This window comes from Antedon bifida, chromosome 7, assembly GCF_963402885.1.
Source record: "Antedon bifida chromosome 7, ecAntBifi1.1, whole genome shotgun sequence".
NCBI classification, from domain to species: Eukaryota; Metazoa; Echinodermata; class Crinoidea; order Comatulida; family Antedonidae; genus Antedon; species Antedon bifida.
Genome location: NC_136232.1, coordinates 20,101,905 through 20,124,411, shown reverse-complemented (window position 1 = coordinate 20,124,411; position 22,507 = coordinate 20,101,905). Strand labels below are relative to the sequence as shown.

Genomic DNA, 22,507 nt, shown 5'->3' with positions numbered 1-22,507 from the left:
ATCCAGAACTTAATTTTTTTCAATTTTCCTAAAGATAAAAACAGGTAAAATGTTAGCTAACAAGTTGACTAGCCTATGTATGGCTTACCTAGGCCTATTCTAGGCCTAGATGAGACTTAAATCAATTCTTTGGGCTTTAAAGTAACTTACTGATTTTAATATTTTATATATACATTTTATGCCTAGGCCTATTGATAACCCTGCATATGACCTGGCGGTTTATAATTTATTCTGTGCCTACCTAGGCCATAGTAGGGTAGGCTAGGCCTATATTTATATTATATATACTTAAGCCTATATAGGATAGGCCTAATTATTTATGTAGTCTATATGCCTTTAACATTATCAATTTGATCAAGTTATTATTAGTAAAAAATAGGCCTATGAGTATCATTCATTGAGTCATTTTATCATTATTATACCCATTATACCGTATATCAATAATTCAGGTGTGCTAGATGGGCCGTAAACACAAAACGTTTAGAAAATTGATTTAAAAAAACAAGTTCCTACATTCACCGCCGCAATTGCCATTTATGTAGCCTTCATTTTGAAAATTCACAAGTTTTGGAGTTTACGGGACGATTGGTGTGGAATGCGGTGCCCACATTATTTAACATTCCGAACCCACCACGCACTTTGACAATTAGTCGAAAACTACCAACAAAGACCGTCGAAGATGTATTTCAATCTGTTAACTGTTGGAATAATAGTTAAGTACAAATCAACAATGTCATAAATCATTTTTTATGTATTTTTACAATATTTATTCTGGATGGACACTTTTTGTTGTTGCAGAACGTGTTCGTTCTCATTGCTATCACACATACGCATCATCAATATCTTTTAACTCCTACTTCAGCACATTGTGTAGGTGAAGGATGTACAACAAGTAAGTAGACCTCCTTATATCATCATATCATATATTCATTGTTTTGTAACAAAAGAACTGTTTAATAGTTATGTATAATCAGTGTTTATAATTAACAAATATACGTCCAATGTTTCGATAGCGATTATCAATCTTTTTTATTTTTATTTAGGTACATTATCATTGCCATCTACTACTACTACACATGGTTGATGATATCATCGGTAAGGCTAAGTGTATGCCAAAGAGAACTTTAGATTTTTGTTCCGATCAATTGAAAACATTTAAAAGAAAACCAAAGGGGCGTATGTATACCACATCACACAAACTGTTTGCAATGGCATTGCGCTATCAAGGGGCCAGAGTCTACAAGTTTTGTAGAAAAAAATTCAACCTACCGCATCCAAAATCCCTCAAAAGGTGGCTACGTAATATAAAGATAAGGCCAGGTTTCAATGATGTCACATTTTCATCGTTGGCAATCGACGAAATGCCTATAAAATCAGCCATACATTTCGATAAGAACAACGATCGTATTGAAGGTCTGGAAGACTTTGGCAGCATTGGCATAACGAAAAAGGTTGCAACACAGGCCCTCGTTTTTATGTTACGAGGGTTGACTTCAAATTGGAAGCAATCACTCGGCTATTTTTGGCGAATGGGGCAACACCCAGGGATACATTGGCTTGCCTTCTGAAAGAATGCGTTCGTCGTTTATTTGAGGCTGGTTTAACTGTAAAGGCAGTTATAGTTGACCAAGGGTCTAACAATAGACGAATGTACAGAATCATGGGTGCATGTGATACTAAGCCTTACTTTTATTATCACCAACACAAGGTGTACGATCCTCCACATTTGATAAAGAGTGTCTCCGCAACAACCTGAAGAACCACGAACTGATTGTGGATGGAAATGTCATAAAATGGGACCACATTGTTTTTTATTTTTATTTAATTTGGATTTATAGCGCTTTTCCAAGTGACCAAAGCGCTGTACAATTGATAATATTATATACTAAACTAATACTTACAAAAACAAATATAGAAAATGGAATGAAAATACAAATATATATATATATATATATAAACTATGAGGGTCTATACAAAGGTTACCGTAATTTCATTAACATTATTTGGGAAAGAGATAGGTTTTTAACATTTTCTTGAAATATTGCACATTTGGGGCTTCACGAATATAAGAATGGTGTTTGTTAACGGTGTAAGTTAACGTTTTCGCCAATGAGGCCTGTGTTTGGCAACGTAACTGCTAAGTAACAGCGTAGCGTCAGGTATAAAGACGTATGCATCGCTGGGAATACTTCCACCAGATGCAATGCGCACAGCAGACTTCATTAGTAAGATGTACAAGCTCTTTGACTCATGCAATGCTCGACATACAAAGAATGCGAACATCTACAAGCGGGATGCTACGAAAGATTTCATGTAACGTTTTGGTAAGAATGTTTCGAATGGATCTCGTCGTGGTCAGTGAATGACGGCTCAACAAAAAAAGTAGCTTGTATCAACGGATGGCTAGTAACACTAAAAACAATGATAGGGTTACATCGTGATTTAGCCTACTAGTATAGATCATGGGTTCAAGTTCATTTTAACGGGAAGGTTAAACCAAGATTTCCTCGAGAATCTGTTTTCAATTGTTAGAGGAAGAGGTGGTTACAGATACAATCCGATGGCGTATGAGTTTCGAGCATCTTTAAAAGAAATGATGTGTAACAAACTAATCATTCCTTTGGGTAATTCAAATTGTATGCCGAATTCCGATCAGCAACTTGTTCATATTGACCAAGCAACACTCCGACTGGTGCCACAGACAACAGCGGGCATACGCAAAACCACCACAGATGTAATTGAACACGATGGCTCCATTAGAGCAGATGATTGTCTAAGTTGTTTAGATGATGAATTAACATAACAGAACTTAACACACTTGTATACGTGGCTGGTTATATGTTGTGAGAAATGTACTATCAAAGCACACCAACTGCAAGCATTGCGAAAGCTCTATGAACGATTGTAATCGGCAACTAGAAAGTCCGAAACAGTTTTTGACGCATTTCAAAGCATACGTGCCTATGACAGAGACGCATTTGGTTGCTTAGTAATGCCAAGTGAAAATGTCATTACCTTAGTATCGGTCTGTGAAAAGGATTTTTGTCACAAACAAATACTTACATACATCAAACATATGTAAAAATATTCACCTCCGAGTTTCTGCTACATTAGACAGATTTAACATGAAATTAAATGTATGTAAACCTGACATCGAAACAATGTTTATTGCAACATACATTAACCTTACAATATTCTATTCTGTAAAATGTTTTACACATGTAATTTTGTGATTGTGAATTTCGTGAAGACCTTTTTGAGCATGTTAAACAATGGTAACGATACATAACTTTCTAAGATCTTTGGTCAAAACTATTAATTACTATAGAGGCCTCAGGTCTCTGTATATGAATATTACATATTAATACAAAATATAGTAAAATTCAGTCTTTCGAAAGTAAAAATATGTGATTTCTCTATGATGATCAACTACAAAGTAGTTTTGCATAATTGTGTTTTGGTTATAAAAACCAATGTTGTCAAAAACCAAACTGAAAGTTGGAAAATTTCATAAGATCACATAAGATACCTAAGGAGCTTACAAAACAGAGAATTAACAGACACAGGCCGATAGTTTAAACAAGAAATATTTCTTACAAAAAACGCTACTCGCTTATTGACGTAACAGTTTTAAAGATATATTGTCCCTTTGAAAAATATTTTTTATTTCAAATTTGTTTTTGAATTTGTCATTTTATTGTCACATAATAGTTATTTTACCTGAAAAAATGTAATTAAAAGCAAAAAATACTTCAATTGTCTGTCAGACAATGGTTTTTGAGTTATAATTAAACGAATAACTTTGATATGAAACAGACTCAATTTAGTTTATTTTATTGCTAAGGTCAAGTCTGGAGGTCACTTCATCAGACCTTTAGATACTTCAAGTGTGAAGTATCATATTACAAACAAAAACTTTCCTGGACTGTTTTGATAATAATTCAATGATTATCTGACAGCAAAATACAGTATTGTCATGGGACTCATAAATACCAGAAATTCAGTTGGTACCTATAAATTATAGTCGAGTTTCAATTTTAACAAAAATGTCAAAGTGTAGTACGTAACTGCTGCTTGATTTCATCTAATAAATGAGTCATCTCCTGTGACGTAGCGGGCTAGAAGAGAAATAGTAAAGAATTTGGAAAGAAAAGTGACACACTCAGGAATAAAAAATGTAATAATAAAATTACTTAAAGAATCTGGGCCAGGGGTTTTGGAGTTACTAAGATTCTTGGAAGCAGAAAGAACATCATTAATGTAAATATCTATAAAGCCATGCAAAGGAGGAGGCACAGAAGACTGAAGGATAGAAAAAGAAGAATCAGACTAACATTGGGTAGCAAACATCAAATTAAAATGGGCAGAAATTACATGAGGGGAAATAATGAGAGTGCCGTTGGTGGAATTAAATATGGAAGACACTTTTTTATTGGACGGGAAAAGGTAGAATCGGATTATTCTATTTCTTTCTAAGGTATAGTTTTCAGTAAACAATTTTAGATTTTCTGGTGGTATATATAGGCCATTGTTGTCTACACATAATATCATACACACAATTACAGTATAAAGAAATGGCAATTCATCCAGTTGATTTTACAACCAGACCATTTTAGTAATTATATTTATTATTAAATATTTTCAGTGATTTATATAATAAATTGCTTGCTTCTTGTACTTATCTAGCATATTACATCCATGTAATAAAAAAATAAATTTAATTTCAAATTACTTAGTATTAATTTATTTGTGATAGTGGTGATAAAAACATTTGCAAATTTGAACAAAAACAATTACTATTAAATATAGGTCTGTAGCTCTTACTTAATAAACCTGGTATAATAATAATTATTATAGTGTGTGTTGTGAATGTAAAGTACAAATAACTCATTAAAACAAAAATAACTTTTTTTTGTAAAGTGACCATCACCTGTCTCTGTTTTCCCATATGTCATCACCCTGTTGTGAGAATGGCCCTACTACCACAAGGACACCACCATGTAAGTGTACTGTAATGCCAAGCATCTCCCGTCTGTATTTACATTATTTTATGATAGTTAAAATGTTTGTTATACATTTTACAACCATGTTAATATTATTAATAATATTTATTAATAATTATTATTAGTTTACATATGGTAGTTTCGAAAAAGCAATATCAAATTGTATTTTTACATGGCTAAACAATAGGAACAGCGACATTATATTTATCCAAATGATCATATTGTAGTAAAATTGATACGAAAGCATGGGGAAAAGAATGGGGGGGAACGCTTTATGGGTCACACGGGACTAATCATAGTTGTGAAGGTTATAATAGGCATTAAAAACCGATTATCAGAACTCAAACATAAACTAATTTATGACGATAATGTAGGTAGAATTGTAGGCGTTAGCATAATTATAAATAAATTAACGTATTACTTATGGAACGTTTACGCTCCTAATAATAATACTGAACGAAACAAATTCTTTGAAAACATAGCGGATATAATTTTAAAACACTCTACCAATGGTAAAATTCTGTTAGGTGGTGATATGAACATTGTGCTTAACAACTCCCTTGACAAAATTGGTGGAAGTAACACCCAACCTACAAGTGTAAACACTTTAAAGTCGTTACTAGAAATGTTCGACCTCTCTGATATATGGAGAGCCAAACATGCAAGTGAAAAAAGATTCACATAGAAACAAAACAACCCTTTAATATATTGTACTCTTGATTACTGGTTTTTATCGTCTGATATGGATACATTGGTTAAGTCAATTAAAATTGCAAGCCCCAAATCCGACCATATGGCAGTACACTTAACTCTACAATTTGAAGATGAAAATCGCGGAAAAGGTTACTGGAAAATTAATAACGAGCTACTTAATGACGATAAATTCTGCATTGGAATTAGCGAATTAATTGATAATTGTATAGAAACCTACCAGAATCAACTTACAGATGCCGAATTTTGGGCTGTATGCAAAAACAAAATCCGGACATTTAGTATTACGTACTCACAATTATACAAAAAATCAGACAAATTTAAATTAAATAAGATAGAGAAAAAATTACAAGAAGCTCAAAACAATTTATTAAAAAATCCAGAAAGTAACTTGTTCAAACTTAAATATAACAGTTTAAAACTCCAATACGAGACGACTTTCGAGAACTATGTACGAGGTATCCAAATCAGATCACGTATACAATGGATTGAAAAAGGTAAAAAATCTTCAAAATTTTTCATCAATCTAGAGAAAACTAACGGTTCAAGAAAAAATATTACATGCTTACGAGACAAAGATAATAATGATATCCTAGCAAAATGTGAAATCCTAAAAGTACAAGTAGAATACTTTTCAAACATTTATAAATCGGATAAGACTAAAGACCCAACATCATTCCTTAAAAACGTAACCTTACCAACATTAACTGAAGTCCAAAAACTAGCATGCGAAGGCCCAATTACAAACATTGAATGCCAAGATATTTTGTAACACTACAAAACAATAAAAGCCCTGGATACGATGTACTCTCGCCCGAGTTCTACAAAAAATTCTGGCCAATAATTGGAAATTTAGTCATAAAAGCTTTTAATGATTCATACAACCGCGGAGAACTAACAACCTTTCAAAACAGAGGAGCTATAACACTTATTCATAAAGGCAAGGAATTACCCCGGTATAGTCTTGATAACTGGCGACCCATAAGTCTCCTTAACGTTGATTACAAACTAATTACCAAATGTTTAGCAGCTAGACTTAAATTGCTTCTCCCTTCTTTGATAAACAATGATCAAAACGGCTTTGTTAAGAGTAGAACCATTCATAACAATTTAAGGATATATTAAGATATACGCAAACGAATAAGCTTCCCGGAATAATGCTATGTGTTGACTTTAAAAAAGCATTCGACTCGATTGAAAAAGATTATCTTATTGATTTACTACCCAAATTCAATTTTGGAAAATCCTTTATCAAATGGTGTTCAGCGATATTAAAAAACTGTTGTAATTGTATTATAAATAATGGACATCTATCGGAATTTTTTGAAGTAGAGCGAGGAGTGCGCCAAGGATGCCCTATTTCAGCATTCCTTTTTGTACTAGCAATTGAACCCCTCGCATGTAAGATTAGACAATCCAATGACATTACCGGAATTAAGCTTCCGATAAATGTGTGTAATAAAAACGAAGTAAAAATATCATCATTTGCTGATGATACAACAATATTTATCGACTCTATTCAATCCCTTGACCAGGCGCTTGATACCCTTGACAATTTTGCTTGCATTTCAGGACTAAAAATCAATGCCCAAAAAAGCGACGCTCTTTGGATAGGCTCACTCGCGTTCTGCTCGGAAGAAACAGAACGAATAAAATGGAAATTACACCCTGATAATTATATTAAAATATTAGGCCTAGTATTCAACCCGAACGTTCCTATCGAAAAAATCAAAATTAACTGGGAAAATAAAATGCAACAATCAGAGCATGGAAAGGTAGACACCTATCGATGATTGGCAGAAATATTATAGCATGGAGAATTATTTCTCCATGATTATAGTAAAAATGTTATTGGCTTCAAAATTAACATACCTAGCTTCTACAGTTATTCTACCGAACGAAATCGTAAAACAATTAAACACAACTTTTTTTTAACTTCATATGGAATAGAGCCGAATGTGTTAAAAGAGGAGTAATTACATCAACATTATACCGCGGCGGACTGAACATATTTCACCTGCCAAAAAAACTGTTAATTGATAACGCAGGTATAAAGAAAGGTATATAAGATTATAAAATAAAGATAAAAACGCAGTTAAGTTGTATTTATTTTCAAGAATTAAAAAGATAAAAATTGTTAAAAAGAGAAAAAAAGTTTGTTAATTGATAATGTATGTACCAAGAATATAAGTATAATTAGATTTTAAAAGAAATGAAATGCATTGATGATGACATGTATAAAAAATAGAAGATAACTATGGTGAATAATGATAATTGGTATAGAAACAAATACAAAAATCATTAGTAATCAAACAGATAACAAAATTGCAATTGCATAAATATATATTACTGTTTTTATATGATGTTTGTTTGAAATAAAAGTGGGATGATCCCACAAAAAGAAAAAAAAATATATCAAATTGAAAAGAATACCAGAAACATGTTTTCAGACACAATATTTTCTTCCACACAACTCAATAAGAACATACAGCCTGGTATATTTATTTATTTGATATTAACATTTGTTTCCACTAATTTGCATTTAGATATTATATAGGCCCCTAAGGGTATATTCAAGAGAAGTAGCAACATTTTTATTCAATGAGTTTTTTGTAATCCTGTCTGGTTTTTTTTTAAAGATTTTATTAACACCATTAAATTATACTGCAGATTAATAAAGATCAAATTAAATATACGCCATAAAGCATCCAAGTATTGTGGGGAATAGTTATATAGAATTACATGGATACGACCTTTTGTTTGAAATCGAGTGAAACCCCCATAGCCGAGTTAAGACCCTGGGATACTTCTGCCCATGTTGCAAGCCGTCTAAAGCTCCAGTAGTCCCACTTTCGGGGTTTTTTCTTCTGTCTTCCAAAGGGACACTGTATTGATTGATGGAAAGTGCCTGTTTCCAGTCACCTTTAGGGTCAAATCTATTATTTTAACTGTTCCCTTGTATATAAAAGTTCTACTGGATGTCCTATTATTAATGAAACTGACGCCGTTTTTACACCAGTAGCCAATCCGATGGGCAGGAATTTGGCTTGGTGGGGATCAACGTCTGAATATTATAGCAGTATAGTTCACTATATATCTTTTGATTATAGATACCTGAAACAACTTTAGTTCGGAGTTGAATGGAATACAAAGATTATAAAGTGTTTTTAAAGTCATAATCAATCATATAAATTATATATTAAAATTATAGATAAACAGGTTGTTTATTAATCCCATTGGGGCTACTAGTGACCTATGGGGGTACTGTACAGTACAGTCACAGGACAATTAACATTCTTGGTTTGGTGACCAGTGATACACTTGCTTGCTTTTAGCACAGTTCAGTTGAAATCAGAATGCCAAAATTAAAATTCTATGTCCTCTACTTCCAGTTCCTTTATTAGATCATGGTATGCTCCATGGGATTTTCGCCGCTGTATCCATGCTTTTACTCACACAATGCGTTTATTTTGCAATCGTTTTTTCTTCTGCTTGCGTTTATTTAGTTCTCTTACCATATACAAAATAATCAAAACTTTCGAAAGTAACACTAAATCAATTTTAATTTAATATCACAATTGAATTCTAAATGATAAATGAACAGTTATTTACAATTTATCAAGCATTTTTTACCACTTTTCATATCAATTAGAGGATTTTTTTTATTTTAAATGTTACCATATGATAAAAAAAAAAAAAAATAAACGTATCCCTCGAATAAACACCTCCCTCAAATGAACTCCGCCTCTCCACCTCCGGAGAGGGCCCTACCGGACATTAAACACTATACTTTAAAATGTTATTAATCATCTAAGACACGTCTCTGAAACAGAGTAGGTTTAGTTTTACGAATATCAAGCATTTCAATAATGGTAACCGACAGAAAACATTCAAGCCATAACGTCCTTCTAAAACCCTTTTTACCCGAGTCATTATCATTCCGAGAACCATCGTCTACACTTCCAAGAAGAGGGGAGGGGGGGGGGGGCGGCGACCTCACCCTCTAGTATTAAGTAATTTGAAATTAAAGATGTATTGTACCCCAAAAACATGAAAAAATAAAGATTAATAAAATTAGAATTTGAATAGAATATTTTGTAGTTTTAATAAAGTTTATCACTTTAAATGAAAAAAAATTAATGTTTTCACTTATAAAATGACAAAATAATTGGTTAAATTCAACCAAAAACCAATTTGACAATTTTTTGCTTTAAATTACAGTTCTTTAGGTAAAAACATTTTTTCCGATCCAACTTTTGGTGACATAAAATGGCATATTAAAAAAAAGAAGAATTATGTTTTCAGGGGGACAATATATCTATAAATTAATCTGGCCAATTAAAAAAAATAAATAAATAAAAAAAGAAATTGTATTTTACCTTGATTTTAAATGCATTTGTGAGAAAATAAATGGAGGATATAAATACCCTTTTTCATAAATAGCTTATTGTTTAAGCAAAATACATTTATTTGTTTATTACATAATGTAATATGCTAAATAAGTACAAGAAGCAATCAAATTATTTAAAAAATCACTGAAAATATTTAATAATAAATAATACTAAATGGTCTGGTTGTAAAATCAACTAGAAATCACCAGAAAATTCTAAAATTTTTTGAAATAAACCCCCTTTAGTGGTAATAGAATAATCTAATTCTAACCATTAAAAAGTCACTAAACATAAATTACCCTTGATATAATGGTACAACCAACCATTAAAAAAAATCTTAGTTTTGTAGATATTAGTTTTCTAGACACCCTTCCATGAGGGCGTATGAAAGAAATAAAACTACTATACATTATCACAGTTTATCAAACTGATGAAAAAACAAGAAAATTATACATTGAAAAAGAAAAAAAGGTATATAAAATGTATATTAATGGATTAATAGATTTAAAGTTAGTAGATAAAATTAAAATAGAAAAGCTAACAATTATAAAACTCACTACAACAAAACAGGCTTAAAGTAAGAAGAAATTAATCTTTTGAAATTGTTTATTTAGGGAAAGAGCTTTTTTGTGTTTACATTTCAATGAACTTTAAAACCCCTAATTACTTGACAAATATGTGAAATTGGCAGGGAATGCCAAAAAATCTATATTGTATTGTAGTTACTAGCAATTTATTTAAAAAGAAGTCTTCTCATTAGTTTGCAAAGTATAGAAAAATTTTCAAATTTCCACAATGTTCACAACATTCATATGGTGCCTCTCCTGTGTGCATTCTCATTCTCATTTTTTTTCTCATTTGAGAATACACACAGGAGAGGCACCATATGAATGCATATTGAAAAGTTTGACGGCACCCATTTCCTTAGCGGAAGCTCGAATATGGTGGAAAATCAGGAACTTTTGAACTAGTGGGTCGAGGCAGACGGATACGAATATTAGGTGAAAGAAAAGTGTATTCCTTATGGAGGGGGTGGTCTGTTTGGGAGAGTATACGTTTTACCAAGGAGAGAACACCTACATCATAGTTGAAATTAAGTACGGATACATCAACTCCAATAACCCGCCTGGCCCTTCTGGTAATTTTATTTAATAGTTCCTTATCTTTTTCATATAAACAAGCCTCCAAGATAATTCTACAAAAAGATACTAAAACACTTTTGTATGAAAGAAGCCAATCACAGTAAGTATTGAAGTTTAAATTTCTTTCTATGGTCACATTCATATGGCGTCTCTCCTGTGTGCACTTTCAAGTGGTTTTTCAAACTCCCACTTTCTTTAAATTTCTTCCCACAATCATATGGTGTCTCTCCTGTGTGTGTTCTCAAATGTTTTTTCAAATCCCCTCTATGGTTAAATTTCTTTCCACAATGTTTACATTCATATGTCGTCTTCTCAAGTGCACTGTTAAATTCCTACTTTCTTTAAATTTCTTTCCACAATGTTCACATTCATATGTGTCTCTCCTGTGTGTGTTCTCAAATGCGTTTTCAAATTCCCAATTCGGTTAAATTTTTTTCCACAATGTTCACATACATATGGTGTCTCTCTTGTGTGTATACGCACATGTTTTTTCAAAGTTCCACCGTCTTTGAATTTCTTTCCACAATGTTCACATTCATACGGTGTTTCTCCTGTGTGTATTCTCAAATGTGTTTTGAAATTCCCACTTGTTTTAAATTTCTTCCCACAATGTTCACATTCATATGGTGCCTCTCCTGTATGTATTCTCAAATGCATGTTCAAATTCCCACTTGTTTTAAATTTCTTCCCACAATGTTCACATTCATATGGTGCCTCTCCTGTGTGTATTCTCAAATGCATGTTCAAATTCCCACTTCGGTTAAATTTCTTCCCACAATGTTCACATTCATATGGTGTCTCTCCTGTATGTATTCTCAAATGCGTTTTCAAACTACAACTTTGTTTAAATTTCTTCCCACAATGTTCACATTCATATGGTGTCTCTCCTGTGTGTACTCTATAATGCATGTTCAAATTCCCATTTTGGTTAAATTTCATCCCACAATGTTCACATTCATATGGTGTCTCTCCTGTGTGTACTCTCAAATGCGTTTTCAAACTACAACTTTGTTTAAATTTCTTCCCACAATGTTCACATTCATATGGTGTCTCTCCTGTGTGTACTCTCAAGTGCTTTTTCAATTGCCCACTCTGTTTAAATTTCTTCCCACAATGTTCACATTCATATGGTGTCTCTCCTGTGTGTACTCTCAAGTGCATTGTTAAATTCCTACTTTCTTTAAATTTCTTCCCACAATGTTCACATTCATATGGTGTCTCTTCTGTGTGTGTTCTCAAATGCGTTTTCAAATTCCAATTTCTTTTAAATTTCTTCCCACAATTTTCACATTCATATGGTGTCTCTCCTGTGTGTACTCTCAAATGCACGTTCAAATTCCCACTTAGGTTAAATTTCATTCCACAATGTTCACATTCATATGGTGTCTCTCCTGTGTGCACTCTCAAATGCGTTTTCAAACTACAACTTTGTTTAAATTTCTTCCCACAATGTTTACATTCATATGGTGTCTCTCCTGTGTGTACTCTCAAGTGCATTGTTAAATGCCCACTTTCTTTAAATTTCTTCCCACAATGTTCACATTCATATGGTGTCTCTCCTGTGTGTACTCTCAAGTGCTTTTTCAAATTCCCACTCTGTTTAAATTTCTTCCCACAATGTTCACATTCATATGGTGTCTCTCCCGTGTGTACTCTCAAGTGCACTGTTAAATTCCTACTTTCTTTAAATTTCTTCTCACAATGTTCACATTCATATGGTGTCTCTCCCGTGTGTACTCTCAAGTGCACTGTTAAATTCCTACTTTCTTTAAATTTCTTCTCACAATGTTCACATTCATATGGTGTCTCTCCTGTGTGTATTCTCAAATGCGTTTTCAAATTCCCACTTTGTTTAAATTTCTTTCCACAATATTCACATTCATATGGTGTCTCTCCTGTGTGTGTTCTCAAATGTTTTTTCAAATCCCCTCTATGGTTAAATTTATTCCCACAATGTTCACATTCATATGGTGTCTCTCCTGTGTGTATTCTCAAATGCGTTTTCAAATTCCCACTTGTTTTAAATTTCTTTCCACAATGTTCACATTCATATGGTGCCTCTCCTGTGTGTACTCTCAAGTGCATTTTCAAACTCCCACTTTGTTTAAATTTCTTTCCACAATATTCACATTCATATGGTGTCTCTCCTGTGTGTGTTCTCAAATGTTTTTTCAAATCCCCTCTATGGTTAAATTTCTTCCCACAATGTTCACATTCATATGGTGTCTCTCCTGTGTGTGTTCTCAAATGTTTTTTCAAATCCCCTCTATGGTTAAATTTCTTTCCACAATATTCACATTCATATGGTGTCTCTTCTGTGTGTGTTCTCAAATGTTTTTTCAAATCCCCTCTATGGTTAAATTTCTTTCCACAATGTTCACATTCATATGGTGTCTCTCCTGTGTGTATTCTCAAATGCGTTTTCAAATGCCAATTTGTTTTAAATTTCTTGCCACAATGTTCACATTCACATGGTGCCTCTTCTGTATGTATTCTCACATTCTTCCCACAATGTTCAGTTTCGTCTTCGTCTATATCTACATCACTCAGTTGTGTTTTAAAATCATCTTCATATAATGGTGTCTCCTGGTAGTGTTCACATTTTAATTTGTCTGTCCGTGTATGTATTCCTAAATGTACCTTCAAATCACTGAACTCAAATTTATCTCCACAATGTTCACATTTCATGATGTTGGTTTTTCGTTTATTCCTACAAATTGTGACAATGTAATAACTAGAATTATAATGTATTTACAGATTTTCATACTGTATTATTATTATTTTGCATAACAAGCACGCACACAATGTAAACAGTTGACAATAAAAATAACAAATCAACCAACAACAAAACAATGAGATATAGTATAACGTGTGGCTGGTTGATCCTCTCGTGTCCGCTATTTGTATTGACGCGTTCCGACTTCAATTGCAACTTGACGAAGTATAAACAACTATAAACACTGAAGTATAAACACTGTTCAGCCTGTTACTTTGCTGGCGAGATGTTTTTGATCTTGTGGCCTCCTCCCCACCTCCTCCTTCCCTTTTTCGCACCTTTCTTGTATTGCGACTCCTAATTTGTTAACCTACTTGGATCGATCCATTAACTTTCTCCTAAATACTACACCTTAGAATAAGTTTTTACAGACGTGTTTCTATGTCGCACATAACATTCTACACAACTTACTATTAATTACTTCTAAGGCCTTCTCGCGAATTTCGCCAAAGAACTTATAACACAAGAATCTTCTGTTAAATAGTTCGATCCCCGAAAACACGGTATCGGAAGTACTGGGTTAAAAGGTCAAAACTGGGCTACGCCATTTCACAGCATGGAGCAGCGCCCTCTCCAAACTAGGAAGTCAAAACAAAGATCTTAGAAAAGTAAAGATGGAACACTCTACGCGAAATGCGTGACAGCGTCAGACGCTTAGACAAGTTTCGAACTTTCACAGCGTGACGATCACTTATTCATTTGAATGGAGGAAGAAATTAAGTCTACATAAATTATTAATAAATAGTTATTAATTATGAAGGATAAAATATAAAAAGTAGAGGCAGATACTGTGCAGCAATTAATTGCAAAAGCAATGCAAAGAGTAATCCAGAACTTAATTTTTTTCAATTTTCCTAAAGATAAAAACAGGTAAAATGTTAGCTAACAAGTTGACTAGCCTATGTATGGCTTACCTAGGCCTATTCTAGGCCTAGATGAGGCTTAAATCAATTCTTTGGGCTTTAAAGTAACTTACTGATTTTAATATTTTATATATACATTTTATGCCTAGGCCTATTGATAACCTCTGCATATGACCTGGCGGTTTATAATTTATTCTGTGCCTACCTAGGCCATAGTAGGGTAGGCTAGGCCTATATTTATATTATATATACTTAAGCCTATATAGGATAGGCCTAATTATTTATGTAGTCTATGCCTTTAACATTATCAATTTGATCAAGTTATTATTAGTAAAAAATAGGCCTATGAGTATCATTCATTGAGTCATTTTATCATTATTATACCCATTATACCGTATATCAATAATTCAGGTGTGCTAGATGGGCCGTAAACACAAAACGTTCAGAAAATTGATTAAAAAAAACAAGTTCCTACATTCACCGCCGCAATTGCCATTTATGTAGCCTTCATTTTGAAAATTCACAAGTTTTGGAGTTTACGGGACGATTGGTGTGGAATGCGGTGCCCACATTATTTAACATTCCGAACCCACCACGCCCTTTGACAATTCTGTTGGAATAATAGTTAAGTACAAATCAACAATGTCATAAATAATTTTTTTATGTATTTTTACAATATTTATTCTGGATGGACACTTTTTGTTGTTGCAGAACGTGTTCGTTCTCATTGCAATCACACATACGCATCATCAATATCTTTTAACTCCTACTTCAGCACATTGTGTAGGTGAAGGATGTACAACAAGTAAGTAGACCTCCTTATATCATCATATCATATATTCATTGTTTTGTAACAAAAGAACTGTTTAATAGTTATGTATAATCAGTGTTTATAATTAAAAAATATACGTCCAATTATTTTTATTTAGGTACATTATCATTGCCATCTACTACTACTACACATGGTTGATGATATCATCGGTAAGGCTAAGTGTATGCCAAAGAGAACTTGATTTTTGTTCCGATCAATTGAAAACATTTAAAAGAAAACCAAAGGGGCGTATGTATACCACATCACACAAACTGTTTGCAATGGCATTGCGCTATCAAGGGGCCAGAGTCTACAAGTTTTGTAGAAAAAAATTCAACCTACCGCATCCAAAATCCCTCAAAAGGTGGCTACGTAATATAAAGATAAGGCCAGGTTTCAATGATGTCACATTTTCATCGTTGGCAATCGACGAAATGCCTATAAAATCAGCCATACATTTCGATAAGAACAACGATCGTATTGAAGGTCTGGAAGACTTCGGCAGCATTGGCATAACGAAAAAGATTGCAACACAGGCCCTCGTTTTTATGTTACGAGGGTTGACTTCAAATTGGAAGCAATCACTCGGCTATTTTTGGCGAATGGGGCAACACCCAGGGATACATTGGCTTGCCTTCTGAAAGAATGCGTTCGTCGTTTATTTGAGGCTGGTTTAACTGTAAAGGCAGTTATAGTTGACCAAGGGTCTAACAATAGACGAATGTACAATATCATGGGTGCATGTGATACTAAGCCTTACTTTTATTATCACCAACACAAGGTGTACGATCCTCCACATTTGATAAAGAGTGTCTCCGCAACAACCTGAAGAACCACGAACTGATTGTGGATGGAAATGTCATAAAATGGGACCACATTGTTTTTTATTTTTATTTAATTTGGATTTATAGCGCTTTTCCAAGTGACCAAAGCGCTGTACAATTGATAATATTATATACTCAACTAATACTTACAAAAACAAATATAGAAAATGGAATGAAAATACAAATATATATATATATATATATAAACTATGAGGGTCTATACAAAGGTTACCGTAATTTCATTAACATTATTTGGGAAAGAGATAGGTTTTTAACATTTTCTTGAAATATTGCACATTTGGGGCTTCACGAATATAAGAATGGTGTTTGTTAACGGTGTAAGTTAACGTTTTCGCCAATGAGGCCTGTGTTTGGCAACGTAACTGCTAAGTAACAGCGTAGCGTCAGGTATAAAGACGTATGCATCGCTGGGAATACTTCCACCAGATGCAATGCGCACAGCAGACTTCATTAGTAAGATGTACAAGCTCTTTGACTCATGCAATGCTCGACATACAAAGAATGCGAACATCTACAAGCGGGATGCTACGAAAGATTTCATGTAACGTTTTGGTAAGAATGTTTCGAATGGATCTCGTCGTGGTCAGTGAATGACGGCTCAACAAAAAAAGTAGCTTGTATCAACGGATGGCTAGTAACACTAAAAACAATGATAGGGTTACATCGTGATTTAGCCTACTAGTATAGATCATGGGTTCAAGTTCATTTTAACGGGAAGGTTAAACCAAGATTTCCTCGAGAATCTGTTTTCAATTGTTAGAGGAAGAGGTGGTTACAGATACAATCCGATGGCGTATGAGTTTCGAGCATCTTTAAAAGAAATGATGTGTAACAAACTAATCATTCCTTTGGGTAATTCAAATTGTATGCCGAATTCCGATCAGCAACTTGTTCATATTGACCAAGCAACACTCCGACTGGTGCCACAGACAACAGCGGGCATACGCAAAACCACCACAGATGTAATTGAACACGATGGCTCCATTAGAGCAGATGATTGTCTAAGTTGTTTAGATGATGAATTAACATAACAGAACTTAACACACTTGTATACGTGGCTGGTTATATGTTGTGAGAAATGTACTATCAAAGCACACCAACTGCAAGCATTGCGAAAGCTCTATGAACGATTGTAATCGGCAACTAGAAAGTCCGAAACAGTTTTTGACGCATTTCAAAGCATACGTGCCTATGACAGAGACGCATTTGGTTGCTTAGTAATGCCAAGTGAAAATGTCATTACCTTAGTATCGGTCTGTGAAAAGATTTTTGTCACAAACAAATACTTACATACATCAAACATATGTAAAAATATTCACCTCCGAGTTTCTGCTACATTAGACAGATTTAACATGAAATTAAATGTATGTAAACCTGACATCGAAACAATGTTTATTGCAACATACATTAACCTTACAATATTCTATTCTGTAAAATGTTTTACACATGTAATTTTGTGATTGTGAATTTCGTGAAGACCTTTTTGAGCATGTTAAACAATGGTAACGATACATAACTTTCTAAGATCTTTGGTCAAAACTATTAATTACTATAGAGGCCTCAGGTCTCTGTATATGAATATTACATATTAATACAAAATATAGTAAAATTCAGTCTTTCGAAAGTAAAAATATGTGATTTCTCTATGATGATCAACTACAAAGTAGTTTTGCATAATTGTGTTTTGGTTATAAAAACCAATGTTGTCAAAAACCAAACTGAAAGTTGGAAAATTTCATAAGATCACATAAGATACCTAAGGAGCTTACAAAACAGAGAATTAACAGACACAGGCCGATAGTTTAAACAAGAAATATTTCTTACAAAAAACGCTACTCACTTATTGACGTAACAGTTTTAAAGATATATTGTCCCTTTGAAAAATAATTTTTATTTCAAATTTGTTTTTGAATTTGTCATTTTATTGTCACATAATAGTTATTTTACCTGAAAAAATGTAATTAAAAGCAAAAAATACTTCAATTGTCTGTCAGACAATGGTTTTTGAGTTATAATTAAACGAATAACTTTGATATGAAACAGACTCAATTTAGTTTATTTTATTGCTAAGGTCAAGTCTGGAGGTCACTTCATCAGACCTTTAGATACTTCAAGTGTGAAGTATCATATTACAAACAAAAACTTTCCTGGACTGTTTTGATAATAATTCAATGATTATCTGACAGCAAAATACAGTATTGTCATGGGACTCATAAATACCAGAAATTCAGTTGGTACCTATAAATTATAGTCGAGTTTCAATTTTAACAAAAATGTCAAAGTGTAGTACGTAACTGCTGCTTGATTTCATCTAATAAATGAGTCATCTCCTGTGACGTAGCGGGCTAGAAGAGAAATAGTAAAGAATTTGGAAAGAAAAGTGACACACTCAGGAATAAAAAATGTAATAATAAAATTACTTAAAGAATCTGGGCCAGGGGTTTTGGAGTTACTAAGATTCTTGGAAGCAGAAAGAACATCATTAATGTAAATATCTATAAAGCCATGAAAAGGAGGAGGCACAGAAGACTGAAGGATAGAAAAAGAAGAATCAGACGAACATTGGGTAGCAAACATCAAATTAAAATGGGCAGAAATTACATGAGGGGAAATAATGAGAGTGCCGTTGGTGGATTTAAATATGGAAGACACTTTTTTATTGGACGGGAAAGGGTAGAATCGGATTATTCTATTATTACCACTAAAGGTGGTTTATTTCTTTCTAAGGTATAGTTTTCAGTAAACAATTTTAGATTTTCTGGTGGTATATAAAGGCCATTGTTGTCTACACATAATATCATACACACAATTACAGTATAAAGAAATGGCAATTCATCCAGTTGATTTTACAATCAGACCATTTTAGTAATTATATTTATTATTAAATATTTTCAGTGATTTATATAATAAATTGCTTGCTTCTTGTACTTATCTAGCATATTACATCCATGTAATAAAAAAATAAATTTAATTTCAAATTACTTAATGTTACTTTATTTGTGATAGTGTTGATAAAACATTTGCAAATTTGAAAAAAAACAAAACAAAAACAATTACTATTAAATATAGGTCTGTAGCTCTTACTTAATAAACCTGGTATAATAATAATTATTATAGTGTGTGTTGTGAATGTAAAGTACAAATAACTCATTAAAACAAAAATAACTTTTTTTTGTAAAGTGACCATCACCTGTCTCTGTTTTCCCATATGTCATCATCCTGAGAATGGCCCTACTACCACAAGGACACCACCATGTAAGTGTACTGTAATGCCAAGCATCTCCTGTCTGTATTTACATTATTTTATGATAGTTAAAATGTTTGTTATACATTTTACAACAATGTTAATATTATTAATAATATTTATTAATAATTATTATTAGTTTACATATGGTAGTTTCGAAAAAGCAATATCAAATTGTATTTTTACATGGCTAAACCATAGGAACAGCGACATTATATTTATCCAAATGATCATATTGTAGTAAAATTGATACGAAAGCATGGGGAAAAGAATGGGGGGAACACTTTATGGGTCACACGGGACTAATCATAGTTGTGGGGTTATAATAGGCATTAAAACCGGTTATCAGAACTCAAACATAATCTAATTTATGAAGATAATGTAGGTAGAATTGTAGGCGTTAGCATAATTATAAATAAATTAACGTATTACTTATGGAACGTTTACGCTCCTAATAATAATACTGAACGAAACAAAATCTTTGAAAACATAGCGGATTTAATTTTAAAACACTCTACCAATGGTAAAATTCTGTTAGGTGGTGATATGAACATTGTGCTTAACAACTCCCTTGACAAAATTGGTGGAAGTAACACCCAACCTACAAGTGTAAACACTTTAAAGTCGTTACTAGAAATGTTCGACCTCTCTGATATATGGAGAGCCAAACATGCAAGTGAAAAAAGATTCACATGGAAACAAAACAACCCTTTAATATATTGTACTCTTGATTACTGGTTTTTATCGTCTGATATGGATACATTGGTTAAGTCAATTAAAATTGCAAGCCCCAAATCCGACCATATGGCAGTACACTTAACTCTACAATTTGAAGATGAAAATCGCGGAAAAGGTTACTGGAAAATTAATAACGAGCTACTTAATGACGATAAATTCTGCATTGGAATTAGCGAATTAATTGATAATTGTATAGAAACCTACCAGAATCAACTTACAGATGCCGAATTTTGGGCTGTATGCAAAAACAAAATCCGGACATTTAGTATTACGTACTCACAATTATACAAAAAATCAGACAAATTTAAATTAAATAAGATAGAGAAAAAATTACAAGAAGCTCAACAATTTATTAAAAAATCCAGAAAGTAACTTGTTCAAACTTAAATATAACAGTTTAAAACTCCAATACGAGACGACTTTCGAGAACTATGTACGAGGTATCCAAATCAGATCACGTATACAATGGATTGAAAAAGGTAAAAAATCTTCAAAATTTTTCCTCAATCTAAAGAAAACTAACGGTTCAAGAAAAAATATTACATGCTTATGAGACAAAGATAATAATGATATCCTAGCAAAATGTGAAATCCTAAAAGCACAAGTAGAATACTTTTCAAACATTTATAAATCGGATAAGACTAAAGACCCAACATCATTCCTTAAAAACGTAACCTTACCAACATTAACTGAAGTCCAAAAACTAGCATGCGAAGGCCCAATTACAAACATTGAATGCCAAGATATTTTGAAAACACTACAAAACATAAAAGCCCTGGATACGATGTACTCTCGCCCGAGTTCTACAAAAAATTCTGGCCAATAATTGGAAATTTAGTCATAAAAGCTTTTAATGATTCATACAACCGCGGAGAACTAACAACCTTTCAAAACAGAGGAGCTATAACACTTATTCATAAAGGCAAGGAATTACCCCGGTATAGTCTTGATAACTGGCGACCCATAAGTCTCCTTAACGTTGATTACAAACTAATTACCAAATGTTTAGCAGCTAGACTTAAATTGCTTCTCCCTTCTTTGATAAACAATGATCAAAACGGCTTTGTTAAGAGTAGAACCATTCATAACAATTTAAGGATATATTAAGATATACGCAAACGAATAAGCTTCCCGGAATAATGCTATGTGTTGACTTTAAAAAAGCATTCGACTCGATTGAAAAAGATTATCTTATTGATTTACTACCCAAATTCAATTTTGGAAAATCCTTTATCAAATGGTGTTCAGCGATATTAAAAAACTGTTGTAATTGTATTATAAATAATGGACATCTATCGGAATTTTTTGAAGTAGAGCGAGGAGTGCGCCAAGGATGCCCTATTTCAGCATTCCTTTTTGTACTAGCAATTGAACCCCTCGCATGTAAGATTAGACAATCCAATGACATTACCGGAATTAAGCTTCCGATAAATGTGTGTAATAAAAACGAAGTAAAAATATCATCATTTGCTGATGATACAACAATATTTATCGACTCTATTCAATCCCTTGACCAGGCGCTTGATACCCATGACAATTTTGCTTGCATTTCAGGACTAAAAATCAATGCCCAAAAAAGCGACGCTCTTTGGATAGGCTCACTCGCGTTCTGCTCGGAAGAAACAGAACGAATAAAATGGAAATTACACCCTGATAATTATATTAAAATATTAGGCCTAGTATTCAACCCGAACGTTCCTATCGAAAAAATCAAAATAAACTGGGAAAATAAAATGCAACAATCAGAGCATGGAAAGGTAGACACCTATCGATGATTGGCAGGAATATTATAGCATGGAGAATTATTTTTCCATGATTATAGTAAAAACGTTATTGGCTTCAAAATTAACATACCTAGCTTCTACAGTTATTCTACCGAACGAAATCGTAAAACAATTAAACACAACTTTTTTTTAACTTCATATGGAATAGAGCCGAATGTGTTAAAAGAGGAGTAATTACATCAAACATTATACCGCGGCG

General features: G+C 33.0%; 1 protein-coding gene across 1 annotated transcript; it reads right to left on the bottom strand.

Moving 5' to 3' along the window:
• Positions 1-10,991: 10,991 nt before the first annotated feature.
• On the bottom strand, positions 10,992-13,935 carry LOC144848985 (uncharacterized). The gene has a single exon (XM_078705937.1). The coding sequence runs from the start codon at positions 13,933-13,935 to the stop codon at positions 11,572-11,574; it is 2,364 nt and encodes a 787-aa protein (XP_078562063.1). The 3' UTR covers positions 10,992-11,571.
• Between the last annotated feature and the right edge of the window lie 8,572 nt (positions 13,936-22,507).

Excerpts from the sequence above, each read along its gene's own strand:
- LOC144848985 (XM_078705937.1), bottom strand. The coding sequence starts at position 13,935 with ATGAAATGTGAACATTGTGGAGATAAATTTGAGTTCAGTGATTTGAAG.